The 17,419-nt window shown below is 41.4% G+C and overlaps 1 protein-coding gene across 3 annotated transcripts in view; it reads right to left on the bottom strand.

Moving 5' to 3' along the window:
- Nucleotides 1-12,328, bottom strand: part of LOC138958662 (uncharacterized) — a 131,492-nt gene extending 119,164 nt beyond the window's left edge. For 2 of the 3 annotated variants that reach the window (XM_070329888.1, XM_070329887.1), the window contains exon 1: nucleotides 11,811-12,328. In XM_070329888.1, coding sequence (XP_070185989.1) covers nucleotides 11,811-11,864 — 54 coding nt within the window. In that variant the 5' untranslated portion in view covers nucleotides 11,865-12,328. The remainder of the gene's footprint in view (nucleotides 1-11,810) is intronic. The other variant, XM_070329886.1, reaches the window with a different exon arrangement.
- Between the last annotated feature and the right edge of the window lie 5,091 nt (nucleotides 12,329-17,419).

Genomic DNA, 17,419 nt, shown 5'->3' with positions numbered 1-17,419 from the left:
CAAAGGAACAGACATTTGATTAAGAAGTCATGCGTTCACATACGCACGCACGCACGCTCGCAACAACAACAACAACAACAACAACAACAACAACAACAACAACAACAACAACAGAATAACAGTAACACTCCAGAAGCATTTGAATAAAACGCACAAATACCTTAACATAATGATTCTGATAAAGTATCAACCAAAGATCAAGAGCCTGGCTCTTTGTTGTGTCAAATTGGATTCTTTTGTACACTGGGGAAAAAAACCATTCCGAAGATTGATATAGAGCGAAGTTATTTCATCTAGATATTCCCACTCAGTGCCTTTATCAGAAGGCTAGGATGTACAGTGCTGCTATGCTTTATTAAGTAAACGGATTCTCTTCTCACATGTATTTTTCCTCCGAACGGATCTAAGATGATTTACTGTGAGAACTAAACGAGAAGGAATGTAGGCTATCTTTCAGCACTGTTTTTACAAGAATGTTGCACAGTGAACTTGTGCTTTTAAATGCAATACCATTATGAATAATATAGGTGTGCAAATCAAAGGAGAAGGATGCCAACGCAGGCATCCGTTTTCTAAAACACACGCTTAGCCACGCCCTGACCTTAATACACGCTATCATTCCACCCAACCCCCCTCCTTCAACACACACACATACAGGCACACACACACACACACACACACGCACACACACACACGAGACACACACACACACTCACACACACACACACACACATACACACACTCACACACACGCACTCAAACACACACACACACACTCAAACACACACACACACACACACACACACACACACACACACACTCTCTCTCTCTCTCTCTGTCTGTCTGTCTGTCTCTCTCTCTCTCTCTCTCTCTCTCTCTCTCTCTCCCTCTCTCTCTCATTCTCTACCTCTCTCTCTCATTCTCTCTCTTCCTCATTCTTTCTCTGTCTTCCTTACCCTTTCTCCCCCCCCCCTTTTTTTTTAGAGGTTGTAGAGATGTCACATTGGAATTGTAATTATACGATAGCCTATGAGCGCACCAAAGTACCTGGGCAAGATAATAAGTAAAAAATGTGTGAATGATTGAAGCTAACTTCCCTCAACGTTTGACACCTCATACCCCCTCATCCAAGGTTTGTATATGAATCAATGCAAACAAGTACATGTACAATGACCATCCAGAAGTCAAAAGTCCCAGTCGTCCGCAGAGAGAGAGACTTAGACTTAGACTTAGACTTAGAACATTTTATTCACATAAAGGGTAGACATTTTAGGCCATAGGCTTAATCTTACAATGTGCCCTTTACATTCACACAAACACATATTCACGCGTGCGCCCGACTAGAATCATAGAAACATCAAACATACAGTAATAATAAATGAGAAAAGTAGTAGAAAATACATGAATGGAACATCAATAAAGCAATTACAGAATGGAACATTAATTACGCAATCACACTTGCGCACTCACACGCAGGCGCACAAGGAGGAACACATATAATACTAATAATAATATACACACGACTAAGTGCCATTCAACAAGCACACAGTGAGCCTACCAAGACAGGTAGATTTAGCATTATGTAGGCATGCAGCAGTCAATATTTCAGAGTAATAAAATAATTATAATTAACAAAGCTAGCTACAATACCGGCAGCGTAACTTATGAAGACCTCAGTATGTGTTTCCTGAGGGAGGTTTTGAATGCGTTCAATGAACGGCACGTTTGTACATTCGAAGGAAGAGAGTTCCAGAGAGAGAGAGAGAGAGAGAGAGAGAGAGAGATAGATAGAGAGAGAGAGAGAGAGAGAGAGAGAGAGAGAGAGAGAGAGAGAGCGAGAGTGAAATAGCGAGAGAGAGAAAGTTCGAGAGAGAGAGAGAGAGAGAGAGCTAAAGAGAGAGAGCTAGAGAGAGAGAGAGAGAGAGAGAGAGAGAGAGAGAGAGGGGAAGAGAGAGAGAAAGAGAGAGACGGAGAGACAGAGAGACGGAGAGACAGAGAGACACCTAGATAGGAGGAGGAGGGGGTCCACTGAAAAGGGGAAACACAGAGTAACATGGACGAGGACAATTGACGGACGTGTTTGTCCGGCAACGAGTAACGGTTCTTATCCTGACACGCCCAACAATGATGGACAAAAACAGTTAAGTCCTCTGCAGCTGCCACACACACATTCAAATATCTTTCCAGTTTAAGGCTGGTATTTCTTGTATTCTTTTTTTTTTAGCATTCAATATGCTCGTTTTGCATGATGCTTTTTATCGATGCAGAGCATTGGGTTACAAAATAATCAACAATGGTTTCGCCCTAACTCCGTGCTCATCAGTACATCCGGCTTGTGCGAAACCGTTCAAAATGTTTGGTGTTGCTTACGTTTTGTTTTGGTTTTGAGGAACAAACGAACCCTCTTTTATTGTTCAAAACTAGGTAAAATTCAATGTTTAAACCACAATGAAGTCTTCGCTCAACAGGGTTTCTAACACTTTCCATTGTGCCTCCTTGAATGGCGGTCATAGCAGCCCCCCCCCCCCCCCCCCCGAAGCCTCCCCCCCCTCCCCCCTCCCCCCTCCCCCCTCCCTCCCCCTCTCTGCCTTCGCCTCTCTTATCCTGTCCTGATGAGTTCTGAGTTGTACAGATCTCTTACAAAAGAACAAGTTTGGCATGTCAATTCTCTTCTGACATGTACATGTTTTTTTGTTTTTATTGGGTTTTTAAAATTCTAGGATCACCATTATAGTAATACGACGTGTTGTTGATTCCAAATGAGATCATTATGTAAGGTACCAATTAACTGTATAAATAAAACACTGTTCATACCAATTGGCTCCTGAAATAAGGCTTTAACCCTTCTAGCTACCCTAGGTGATGTTTAAATATATATTCCTTTTTGTGCAAATGATTACGCACACCCACACTTACCTTTCCAAGCTATTGCATGGGATTAAAGCACCCATCTAGTAAGATAACATTCTGACGGGTTTTTTTCGGTGCAGAGTCGGAATAGTTTGCTGTATTAATTTCGTGCGAAACTATTAAATTAAAAATCCCCATCCTAAACCCATCAGGCGGCCGCGGCCGGGATTTAAACTCACGACTTTCCGATTAGGAGGCCGATGTCTTATCCACTATGCCACTATCCACTGCGCCCGTCAAACAAACAAACAAACAAACAAACAAACAAACAACAGCCCACTGTACCTAGAAAGCAGATTGGCTGTGTAATGATTGTATATATATGTCCAATTGAAAACATATTTTAAACCCAAGTAAAAACTAGAGGTGTACAACGTGATACAAATTGATCTGCGAGAAAAGGAACTAAAAACCGGTAACTGTCGCCTCAAAGAAGCAACAAGTAGGAGAACAAACGCTTCACTCATATTTCACCATGGGCAATCTACCTCTCAAAAACCAAGTTTGCTTTCAGTTCTGCAGGTTGCGTAATTTGCACTTGAGTGAATAATATATGACCCATATTTATGACCAGAACTTTGGCAGTGGCTGTGTCAAAGAAGTGCACGCACGCGCACACACACACACGCACGTACACGCACGCAAGCACGCACGCACGAATGCACACACACACACACACACACATACACACACACACACACACACACACTCAAACGCACACACACACACACACACACACACTCAAACACACACACACACACATACATACACATACACACACACTCAAACACACACACATACACACACACACACACACACACAAACATACACACACACACACACACACACACACACACACAAAGACCACAAAAGGTAAAGTATCAGAGATAAAAGCAGACAGGTTGACAACTATTATTGATCGATCGGGTGCAGGTCAATTGTCATCCGTTGGGCAAACAACACGACCCATCACTATTTCACACCAGGTTCATTACTCATTCTTTACGTTCTAATTGCTGCGAAATCAAGGGCCTGGTAGAACGGGAAAACAACACGTACGCCTACGCTTCAGTTTTATTGATGTGTGGGATCTTTCTTTAAACTTTCAAGAAGGCCTTGAACTTTCAAAACGATTCTTAAGTGTGTGTGTGTGTTTTTATGGAATGCAGACATTAGACACGAGTTTATAACGATCCTGTGTAGTTCAAACTCACTTTTACGGAATAGATAAAAAAAAAAATTAAACGATTGCAAAGTAACGTTCCACCAAAAACGTAGACTAACAGAAGGGATCATGCAAACGTTATCAAAGACCTCCAAGTTAAGAAAGATCGATAGATGGTCAAATGGGGGATGGGATGCATATGAAGATGGGATTGGAGACGGGTGGATGGATCGAGAGAGACAGAGAAAGAGAGAGAGAGAGAGGGGGGGAGAAAGAGAGAGAGAGACTGAGAGAGAGAGAGACAGACATACAGACAGACAGACAAACAGAGACAAAGACAGAGAGAGAGACAGAGACAGAGACAGAGATAAACAGAGGCAGAGACAGAGAGAGACACAGAGAGAGAAAGGGGGGGGGGGGGAGTTACAGCAAGAATTTTTGCAACATCGTGAATTGAAATGAAATTACGAACGAAGGAACAAAAGAACAAAAGAAAGATAGAAAACACGCAAACACAAAACATTCACACAAAAACAAGCAAACAAAACGCCTCTGTTGCACCACAGAGCTGGTGAGGGAACACAATTTGTTTCACACAGACAGCAGGCAAACATATTGCACAACAAAGGCCGTATATAACGCCAGCCAATTTTGCAATACCCACCAATGCCTTTTAAGGACCGACAAACACCTCATACACACGAAGCGTATTGCAAGATCTCGATTACAAGAAAACTACGAAGAACTCCAACGCTTCCTGGTTGCATCGTGACCCCGGAGACCCTGTGATTTTTAGGGAGTGTCATGGTACGTAGACTTGACTAAACTCCTAAATGTTAAATTGTCTGGTTCGTGAAATGGGTAGTCTAGTAGCCTAATTCACGAATCAGGTGAAACGTTGTCATAATCATGAACTAGGCAAAGAGTTGCCTAAAATGTCAAATAAATCGTGAAAATGCTCGACCTGGACAGTTCAACTGATGAAATGGTCCACTGAGTCTGATATTGTAAAACAGGCAAAGTGTTTGCAATCTTCTTCTTCTTCTTAATCTTCTTCATCTTCTTCTTCGTTCATGGGCTGAAACTCCCACGTTTCAGTTTGCACAAGTGGATTTGTACGTGTATGACCGTGTTTACCCCGCCATTCAGGCATCATACGCCAATTTCGGGGGAAGCATGCTGGTATTTTCGTGTTTCTATAACCCACCGAACTCTAACATGGGTTACAGGATCTTTTCCGTGCGCACTTGGTCTTGTGCGTGTGTGTACACACGAAGGGGGATAAGGCACTAGCAGATCTGCACATAAGTTGACCTGAGAGATCGGAAAAGTTTCCACCCGCCGCGGCTGGGGTTTGAACTCACGACCTTCCGATAAGGAGGCCGATGTCTTAAACACTACGCCACTGCGGCTGTTCGTTCGCAATCAATAAACACCAAGTATATCGGGTTATGCACAAATGTCAGCACACAAAAAGGGATACTGTATCTGTTGATTTCTGGCAGGGCGAGGGCGTTCAGTCCCAATAACCAACACAACTGTATGTCCTGTGATCCTAAAACCTTCGGTAAAGCATACTTTTTTTGTAAAGTACGCTAGGCTGCCTGCATCTTAACTTTAGCTGCCTAATTCGGACAAAAAGTTCCATGTATGATTTGGGCAAAAGTCTGCGTTTTGTGTGAATTGGGCAGACCTGTTGATCGCCTTTACCACCAATAAGAAAATTTCGCTTTTTAGGGGCATTATATGAATGGACAGTATAACAAAAATGTAAATGCGGTTATGCGAGTGATTGAATGAAAAAGACCAAACAGCTGCAAAGGTGGCAGCTTCCTTGAGAAGCCGAGGTATGCCTGCAATTTTTCCACTTGTGAGTTGTACAAGCCACTGAGGTCTCGTCTTCGTATCGTTTCAGACATAACAACCCTTCTTTGTCCTGTTGCAAAGCGTAAATGTGTGTTCCTTTGTTGAAGCACGACCGAAAAACGCACTTTTTAAGAACAGTAGGGTGCACCTCATTTCAAGCCATGCGTTACTGAAACACGTCGGGATCGTTCTTTAATGTGAAGCGTGCCCACAATAGATGTATTATATAGGACGGGATTGGCAATAAGTCCAGACTTTTTTCTTTTCCTTTTTAAATCGAATGTGTCTTAAAACCCGGGTGTGACGATCCCTCTCAAGCATCAAGAGTTAACACTGATTCATTTGGAATAGCATAGCCTATATGCGGATGACGTGACACTGTTTTTACGAGACAGAGACGATATTAAACTTGTTTTAGACATTTTAAAACAGTTTGCAAGTATCTCCGGTCTTGAGATAAATACAAGAAAGACAGAAGCAATGTGGTTGGGATCGAGCATAGCGAGGGGTGAGTTATGTTTTGACTTAAATTGGAAAAATAAAATAAAGCTATTGGGTATATTTTTCTGTAATAGTGTACCCGCATCAAACCTCTCAGAAAACTGGGAAAGCCGTATTGAAAACATGAGCCGAGTCATAAGCACGTGGCATAGAAGGAATCTTGGATATTTAGGCAAAATTTGTATCATAAATAGTTTTTCTCGTTCCACAATTAGTTTACGTAATGAGAGTAATTAATTTATCAGAGAAGGTGTTAAACAGAGTTACCACAATGTTGTACCACTTTTTGTGGAAAAGAAAAACTACCAACAAAAAATCATTTGAAAAAGTTAAAAGGTGTGTGTTAAAAGCTGACTTTGAAAAAGGAGGGTTGTGTATGCCCGACATTAAAATTATGCAGCAATCGTTTCTGCTGGAATGGATAAGAAAGCTACATACGGCTACTGATACGGAAAAATGGTCATTCATCCCAATAGCGCAGTTTTCTCAACTGGGTAGAGACCTGACTTGTTTTCATGCCAAAGTAAAATGGAAGCAATTTAAAAAAGAACATGTTAATTTGGCCCCTTTTTGGGAGGAGGCCCTAAAAGTCTGGACAGAGAATAACACCCACACAGAAATAGAAAACCCACTGTTGGTAACAGTCTGGAATAATAAAAACATTATGTATCGAAATAATGTGTTATTTTTTAAGAAATGGACTAAATGTGGGATCGCATTAGTTGGTGATATATGTGTTAATAACAGGCTGTTATCCCTAGAACAGATTAAAGTGAAAATGGGTACTTATCCTTCACTGATGTTAGAGTATAATGTGGTGAAGACTGCTGTTACCTCGTTTATGAAAAGATATCCGGCGTATATGCTCATGCAATCCAATGAAAACAATGTTCTGCTTTTCGACCATAAAGAGTTATTTACAGCACGTTCTTACAGATTACATTTAATAAGTAAAACTGAACACAACCCTTGTTGTCTGAATTTCTGGATGCATAAGTTTAATATTGAAATAACTAAATGGCATTGGCTCATCGTAAGGAATGTATCTAAAGAATCAAGACTGAGAGAATTGCACTGGAAGATACTGCATAACATATATCCGACTAATATTTTGCTGTGTAAAATGGGAATTAGAATGAATAACAAATGCTCATTCTGTCCAGATAAGATTGATTTTGTGGAACATTTCTTTTATGAATGTTCTGCTATACATCCAATTTGGGAAAGAATAACCAATAAGGTATTTCAGCAGTATAATGTAAATATAAAAATTGATGTTCAAACAGCACTGTTAGGATACATGAAAACACCTGGTATGTCAAACAATTTAGTAAACTATATCAATTTACTTATTATTGTGGCAAAAATGTGTGTGGGAAAATTCAAATACGGGAAACCAATAGAAATTGTGTGCATGTTTAATTCAGAGTTAGATTTGCGACACATATAGACTGAGAATAATGGTAATTGTACAATATTTTAATAAAATTGTCCATTGTTGGTATTTGTCCATGATAGAGGTGAAAAGATTAGGGCAAAAGAAGTAAATTTAAATGTGTGGTTTTTTTTTTCAAACCCTATCTTTAAGCTGTTGATTTAAAAATGTAAGAAAAAAGAAGAAGAAAAAAAAAAAAAAAAAAAAAAAAAAGGAATAGCATAGCCTAAAGGCAGACGTTCTTTTTTGCCACCCCCCTCCCCCCCCCAACACACACACACACAGACATGCACGTACGAAAACTGTTACACACACACGCACACACACACACACACACGCACACACACACCAAACACACACACCAAACACACACACCAAACACACACATGACACACCGGAGCAAACCCAGGTTACATATTGATATCTGGAAGTTGGGCACTTGATGCAACTTAAAACAGTTAACATGTAAGTGTCGAAAACAACAGTGTTTTCCTTTTAAAGCCACGCACGCTGTGTACGTGTGTGTTTTTTTTTCTTTTCAAATCCTTTTTGACAATGACACATTCATAACAAAAGCGAGTGAACAACGCGCATTGAAACTGGCTGTCGCTGAAACCAACCAACCGACCAAGAAAACAAGGCTGACATGGAGACAGATAAGCTTACAAGTAGCTGAGCAAAGGACGTCTGCCTGGGCTAGTCAAGACAATTCAAGGTGGCTTGGAGTGGGGGACACGCCCAAATACCCGCTGTCACACGCACCCCGGCCAACAACACGAACCCGCTGAGATTGAGATAATGGCCGGTCTAAAGCCCGCAAGTTGCTATCATTTTCACCCGGCTTTGTGCCCCACTGTCATGAAGCCTTTATTGTCCTCACAGAGTTAAAGGCCTCATCCTACCCGTGCAGACCATTCGGCTCTCGGCCTCATCACTGTCCAGACTTCAACACTGGACAAAACACTCCTCGACTTGAACACATACCAAAAATTAACATCGTGACTGCTTCCCGCGCAGCGTGGTGATTTTTGATTGAATTAATTGTACACGTTGTAACTGGTGTCAGGGAAAGAAATTCATTCATCACAAAATTTCTACTCTGAATTTTTTGTTTATAAATGTAGAATCAATAACATCAGACCATGTTTACGTGTATTTTTAAAAGAATTATCTTATCTACATAAAATTGACCAATATGTTTACAGTATTCATATGAAACAATATCAGTTTACCCTTAAATGGGCTCCATATAATGCATTATTAGCTGCCATATAAATTATGTATTATGTTGTTTTGTCAAATATTTATGTACCTTGAATTGTTTGCAGGGCCGGACTACCGGGGGGTTATGGGGGTTGCGCAACCCCCCCCCTAGCCTAAACATGTACCTTACTTATTTAATTTTTTTTTTATTATTGCTTATTTTATGCCGTTTCATGCAAGGAGCGACCATTTTCCTATCTCAGAATATGACCTACCCGTCAGCTTCAGGGGGCTTCGCCCCCTGACCCCCACAACGAGGGGGGGGGGGGGGGGTTTCTAGGGTTTCCGGACTCCCCCCCAGCCAAAAAATAAAAATATTGAATGAGGTATGCATTTCTTTATTTTACATTGAGTTTCAATTTTTGGGGTATTAATCAGTGACAAAATCTGCTGCCTGAAACTGGTAATGATCATCCTCAGAATGCACCAGATTGCACCATTTTGCATCCTTTTTTTCAAAATTTTCCGGGGGGGCATGCCCCCGGACCCCCCTAGCAAGCTAGGCGCTTTGCGCCGTCGGCTCGGCGCTTTGCGCCGTCGGCTCGGCGCTTCGCGCCTTCACACCCATATCTTCACAATATACTTTTGAAAAAAAACAGTCATAAAATGAACTGATCCGCCCCTGCCGCCAGGGGGGACATCCCCCTGGCCCACCACTGGCAACCCCCCCCCTCCTCTTCGCCTAGTCCGGCCCTGGTTTGACAATTAATTCATGCATGCCTGAATAAAAAATGTTGAAGAAAAAAAAAAAAAAAAAAAAAAATTCTACTCTGCACAGAAGGCAGCAACACATGTTGATTTTTGGTATGCGTCTAAGTCGAGGGATGGTCCTATCAAATGTAAAAGCTTGACAGGGTCTGAGACGGTGAAGACGGAAGGACTGTGCCTGCAATGTATCTATCTAGTTGGCGACTGTACCGCCCGGAAATATTATACGTTATTTTCGTGTTTGACCAAAATATGACATTTTACACAGATCGAGACAATCATTGTCCGAGCGCGGTCGAGGTGAACAATGACTGTCGAGATCTGTGTAAAATGTCATATTTTGGTCAAACACGCAAATAACATTTATGTATCGATCGAATTCCTTTCGGGTACTTATGACTTTGTTGTTGTTTTGACGATTGAACGAGCACACACACACATGCATGCAATCCACATGTATGCAATCAAACACATAAGCTTCATATTTGGGCGTTTCAGGTTGACCGAAACTTCAAAGGAACTACAAATCACACGTCATGTACTCACTTTGTTGTTGTTTTGACATTGAACAGCACACACACATGCAATCAAACACATGACGTTTTTTGTTGTTGTTTTTTTGAGTTCCTTTGAAGTTTCGGTCAACCTGAAAAGCCAAATTATAAAGTTTTGTCGGCCTCTGACGTCACATGACTCAAAGAAGGGAAATCCAATCTCCAATCGATACATTGGCCATTATCAGGATTATGCTTGGCAGTGTAGAATGTAGAAAATGCACTTACGGTTACAATGCTTTTCAAATGTTTTGGACGGAAAACTCTGTCTGTCTGTCTGTCTGTCTGTCTGTCTGTCTGTCTCTCTCTCTCTCTTGACTAAATGTTTTAACATAGACGGGGAATCGAAACGAGGCTCGTGGTGTATATGTGTGTGTATATATATGTGTGTGTGTGTGTGTGTGTGTGTGTGTGTGTGTGTGTGTGTGTGTGTGTGTGTGTGTGTGTGTGTGTGTGTGTGTGTGTGCGTGTGTATAAAGCGATTCCGAGAAAACTACTGGATCGATCTTCATGAAACGTCACATGAGAGTTCCTTTGTATGATATCCCCAGACTTTTTTTCGATAAATGTATTTGATGACGTCATATCCGGCTTTTTGTGAAAGTTGAAGCAGCACTGTCACGCCCTCATTTTTCGATCAAATTGATTGAAATTGTAGTCAAGCAATCTTCGACAAAGGCCGGACTATGAGATTGAATTTCAGCTTGGTAGCATAACAATTAGTTAATTAGTTTGCTCATTAAAGTTGTCACTGATTTAAAAATGATTGCATTGTATTCTTCATCTTCTCCTGAATTAAAAGAATATACAGATATGTCATGTTTACTTAAAAATGTTCTCAGAATTACCGTCAATAGGTTAAGTTAGTACTACGTTCGCACGCTTCGCGGAGACGGGAATGACCGTGTCGGTCATCGGGTGTAGTTAGTCGAGACTATTTAAAATAAAATTATAGTAACGGCGATGACTGGTTTGTTTTGGTGTTCAGCTTCTAGTTTGATGCCGACAGATTGACTAAATGTTTTTATATCGCCTAACGCGACTTGTTTTTTGTTACGACCGTGTGTACCATACTTCCAAGGTACACACCAAATTTCAGCTCAACCGACCCGTAAATACCAGAGATCTAAATGCAGACAGCGGGACAAACAAACAAACACACAAGCAGAATGACAGACAAACAAACAAACAGACAGACAGATGGAAACATATACACCCCCGCATAAACCTATCATTCTGCAAAGGAAGCAATCAGACTGCCGAGTTTTAGTATAAAGCATTCAAGAAGAAAAATGCTTAAGATGATAATTATATACCATGCAAAATGATGAGCAGATCTGAGGTTGTGCACATGTATACTATACTATGTTGAAGAAATGTGCATTTAAAATGCAGCAATAACACCTACCATCAGCATGCACAGTGCCAACACGGGCACGAGTGCCGGTGGCTGTGTCCCCATGGTGCAGGGTCCACGATCCACACGCAAATCTGGTCACCCCTCACACACTTCCAGGAATACGGAGAAAATGTCGAAAGACGGCCAGGAGAGGTTCGAAATCGTCCGACGAGAATGTCCTGCTTTTTGCGTTCCGAGACACTATGAATCTGGAGTTATGTCCCCAAAATGTTTGCACAGTTAAACATATTTTACTGTTATACACAGAACTGCGATCTTTGTTCCTGGAAACTCAAAAGAAAAGTGTCCACTGCGATAAGCTGCCTGAACAAATCGAAGGAAAGAAGTGAAGACAGTTCAGAACTTAATTCAAATCCTTCTACAAACGGGAGCAGTTGCGCGGTGTTCTTTTTTTTCCACCCCACTACCTGGCTCTTCTGTTCTGATCTGCACCCGGTTTATGAAAACCACACAGGGACACGAAACAAGCTACCCGTCCTACCGTGAGTCGAGCGAAAAGGCCTCTGTCTCTCTGTCACACCCACTATATCTAGCTCAGTGGTCACACCCCAGCAGCCAGACACCCGAAAACACGCATGCACAGACGCCGGCGAGGGGTAGAAGATTGGATCGTGTAGGGTGTCTTTGAAGGTGCCGGGGGTGGGGGTGCCTTTGCCGTGGGGTCATATTTCAGAAGATTATACACTGTGCGACGAGTTTCCCAGTGGGACGATCGCCTGCATTTTACCTGTTTTAACCGAGACTATGACCACTCCACACGCAAACGCGCTTCTGTGCTTGGTATGTTTGAAAACTGGTATGGGTTTGTGCTGTCCATCGATTTCCTGGTGTGTGTGTGTGTGTGTGTGTGTGTGTGTGTGTGTGTGTTTTGTCTGTGAGTATTATTTGCGGGCTGACGTCTCCCTAAACGCGAATTGATAGGTTCAAATACAATGAGATCGATCAGCAGAATCGAGGCCGCTAGAATCAGTCTCCGTACTGCTGCAGTTCGTGCAAGCTCGAGAACTTCTACCGTGATAGCTGAGCTGAACTAATATTCTTTGGAGAGAGAGAGAGAGAGAGAGAGAGAGAGAGAGAGAGAGAGAGAGAGAGACAGAGAGAGACAGAGAGAGAGACAGAGACAGAGACAGAGACAGAGACAGAGACAGACAGACAGAGACAGAGCAGAGAGAGAGAGAGAGAGAGATAGAGAGTGTGTGTTTGTGTGTGTTTGTGTGTGTGTGTGTGTGTGTGAGAGAGTTTTTGAACGCGTGAGTATATGAAGGGGAAGGAGGGGGAGGGGGGTGTATTAATTTGTGTGTAAGTGTGAATACAATAATGAGATCATTCGGAAACGATATTAAATGTTTTGGTTATTGTGCGCCTTAGAATTTGTTTAGCCAAGGACTGTGTTTTCCTGTGTAAGAGAATGTACACACGGAAGCAGATTAATTACACGCGCTCTTTGGCGACATAAAAACGCACTTTGGGCAGGTTCTATCGTCTGCAAGTTATACGTGAGCTAGGCTAGGCACCCGATATAAATACACAGTTGCGTCACATCGACTCATTCTACCTTGCAAAGATCACGTTTCAAAAATATCATGGGCATTCGATTTGGATTGCGACAGCTGTCCGTCGTGTTATCTGCATGGTACAGTGGTGTAAGTACTCTTTTAGGGATGGTATGATATGGTATACACACATACTGCATTCTCTCTTTTGATTAGCCTGTCTTAAACTGTGCTACTGATGGCCGGCAGATTTGACCGTTTTATATCGTAATCTGCGACAAAAAGACAAATCGTTGCATCAGCAGTACTGTGACCTGCGCTGCATCTTTAAACGACGTGAAAACAGTGTGTGTGTGTGTGTGTGTGTGTGTGTACGTGTGTGTGTGTGTGTGTGTGTGTGTGTGTGTGTGTGTGTGTGTGTGTGTGTGAGTGTGTGTGTGTGTGTGTGCGTGTGTGCTCACTATCTCAGATATGCACAGGCTGTCACGGGGAATAAGAATACCTTTGATTTGGACACATACAAACATTCAACAGCCTGACTGCTTCGAATCCCTGTGCAGAATGATAAATTGTTCCAAGGAATAATGTTGTAAAAGCCATTTGTGGGATTTTAAGCAATGCAAAAAAATCCCATACAAACCTTTGCATATAAAAGACTAAATAACACCAACAACAACACATCAAAAAACAAAAACAATAAGCCTACAACGGATACAACAAACGAATACAGAAACGGCAACGAAGGACAATACAAAAATAAAAAAGTTAACTCCAGTGCTGACTGCTTCTCTGAAAATGGTCTGTTCACAAAAAACCGTTGTTTTACGTAGTAGGACAGAGCCAAGAAAGCGTTGATTTCAAGTGACGTCGGATATTGTTTAAAAACTTTATTTCTATTTTTCTCAAGGGAAAAAGAGATAGGGCCTAATACCCAGCTAAGCAAGCTGCACGAGCCGATTCTGAACCGTAACTTCTACCAGTGTCAAAACACGTGTACAACGCTGGAAACCAGTATAATTTAAAATCCATAACTCGGTTAAAATGACATTCCGGTATAAGTGAACAACTTTGGTATCTGAAATAGCACGTGTACATTTCGAAGATTTGCAGTCCCCATTGAGTTTTCACTGACAATGTCGCTGAGTTCTTCTCAATGTTTGATATATATATATATATGAGACAGTTTGGAGAGATTCTTCGTGACCTATCGTCCCATCTAAGTCTGAAGTGCCAGCCTGAACTTCTACAGATCAATGCAATTTTAATAAGTTAGCTTATTCCTCCGAGTAGGGCGGCACGTTTTGATAGGTTTATTTTTGACTCGAAACTGATTGCTTTTTACAGGTATAAGAGTGTTCGATTGCGGAAGTCGATTTTACTTCGAAAAGCGTATTAGAATTTTAGCGCGCGGAGAAATGGCACTCTTCGTCCAGGTGTAATTGAAAATAAAATTGCGCTGAACAGGTGCAGCTGATTGTAGTCCGTAAGTCGTATGTCGATGGAATAGTGCGTCTCCTAAACGTACGGCGACGAAAACACAACACACAGAGCGAGCGGAACAAGTGTGAAAAAATACAAAATAAAAGACCACAGAAAACACTGCATTATTCAAACTGATTCTTAAAGATCCGACGCTGTTATTGGCTCCTGAAAGAGCGTTACTAAATAAATCCCATATAAATAAACTTTACAAAGAAATGATGTCATAAATCACCGAAACAGACACCGACACATACACACACATATACAGACACACACACACACACACACACACACACACACACACACACACACACACACATACACACACACACACACACACAGAGCAAAAGAGAGAGAGAGGGACATACCGACAGACAGACAAACAGACAGACAGACAGACAGGCAGGCAGACAGATATACAGACAGACAGACAAACAGACAAACAGAGACCGCCATATCTTCTTTTTGTCTCATTTCATATAACGAAAGAAGAGCTGAAAAAACTATATCACAGCAACGTTTGCCGTGTTTGGCCTAAATGATTTGAGTGCTAGGCAGGTGACAAAAGACGCGAAGTGAACAAAGCTTTTAGGTCATGCTGTCTCCACGCTCCACCGCACAAATAAAAACAAGTCGCGTAAGGCGAAAATACAATATTTAGTCAAGTAGCTGTCGAACTCACAGAATGAAACTGAACGCAATGCAACGCAGCAAGACCGTATACTCGTGGTCCACCGCTCACGGCATAGGCAGTGAAATTGACAAGAAGAGCGCGCGATTCTGTACCTCTCTTCGTTTTAACTTTCTGAGCGTGTTTTTAATCCAAACATATCATATCTATATATTTTTGGAATCAGGAACCGACAAGGAATAAGATGAAAGTGTTTTTAAATTGATTTCGAAAAAAAAATTTGATAATAATTTTTATATATTTAATTTTCAGAGCTTGTTTTTAATCCGAATATAACATATTTATATGTTTTTGGAATCAGCAAATGATGGAGAATAAGATAAACGTAAATTTGGATCGTTTTATAAATTTTTATTTTTTTTTACAATTTTCAGATTTTTAATGACCAAAGTCATTAATTAATTTTTAAGCCACCAAGCTGAAATGCAATACCAAACCCCGGGCTTCGTCGAAGATTACTTGACCAAAATTTCAACCAATTTGGTTGAAAAATGAGGGCGTGACAGTGCCGCCTCAACTTTCACGAAAAGCCGGATATGACGTCATCAAAGACATTTATCAAAAAAATGAAAAAAAAATGTTCGGGGATTTCATACCCAGGAACTCTCATGTCAAATTTCATAAAGATCGGTCCAGTAGTTTAGTCTGAATCGCTCTACACACACACACACACACACACACACACACACACACACACACACAGACACACACACGCACATACACCACGACCCTCGTTTCGATTCCCCCTCGATGTTAAAATATTTAGTCAAAACTTGACTAAATATAACAAGCTACCTATTGTGTTTGTGTGGGTGCCTGTCGATGCGACATTTTCAGTTCTTCTCATCTTACCACCACTTTACCACTAAACAGCCCGATACCACTGATAAGACGATGGAGTATCTACTCGCTGTGGAAATGAAAGCGCGCAGGAATTTTATTTTATGTAACAGTGTTCGTACACACAGGTTCAGACACAGACACAGACACACACACACACACACACACACACACACACACACACACACACACACAGACACACACACACACAGACACACAGACACACACACACACACGCACGCACGCACGCACGTACGTACGCACGCACGCACACACACGCACACACACACACACACACACACACACAGAGTGAGAGAGAGAGACAGAGACAGAGACAGAGACAGAGAGAGAGGGTGGTGTTCGCAAAATAGTCTCAAGCGAAGTCTTTATTTTTCATTTTGAAAGCGAACTATAATTGTCCGTTACCTTTTTAAACACGGATGCTATGGTGTTCTGCAATGGTGCTCCCTTCATTTATGCAGCATCACAGTTACTTACTGTGTCATTTCGTTCTTTGATCCGCCAGATTAGCACTATTAACTGATAAATTCCTATTCGTCTTTCACAATGACTAGTTAAGTTAACTGACCAGTATGAATGCAATCATATATTATATGGAACTAAAACCAAGTTTAATAAGCGTGATATTTCTGTGATTGTTAGAAAAAGAAGCAGGATTTTCCGCTTTTATAGCTTGACTCGGATGACACAGCAGGAAAACCTGTATTTTGAAGGAGGAGAGGTGTGAAGCTTTGTCACGCTTTGAATATAGAACAATACAATGAACAATCTAGGCTCTAGACACCAGACAGTTGAGTCTATCATTGTTTAAGCGCAAGGAACATACTCAAGGGGGCTACAATGATATAAGCCTACGTGTTTTTACTACAGCACAAAATATAACGAATGCATATTTTTCTCAAAGACGCAAACTAACAGAAAGGAGTCCCTCAAGGGGATCCCTTGAAATGGAAGCTTTCATCTTAATGTTAAGGAATGTTGTCTAGGTTGGGCAACGCCGCTGTACAAACACATTAATACAACAATTCAGGTGCAAAAACAACGAACGTCATCGTCACCCGATCCCAATC

The sequence above is a fragment of the Littorina saxatilis genome, linkage group LG2 (assembly GCF_037325665.1).
Source record: "Littorina saxatilis isolate snail1 linkage group LG2, US_GU_Lsax_2.0, whole genome shotgun sequence".
NCBI classification, from domain to species: domain Eukaryota; kingdom Metazoa; phylum Mollusca; class Gastropoda; order Littorinimorpha; family Littorinidae; genus Littorina; species Littorina saxatilis.
Note: the sequence above shows the minus strand (reverse complement) of the source record. Positions and strands in the feature narration are given on the sequence as shown.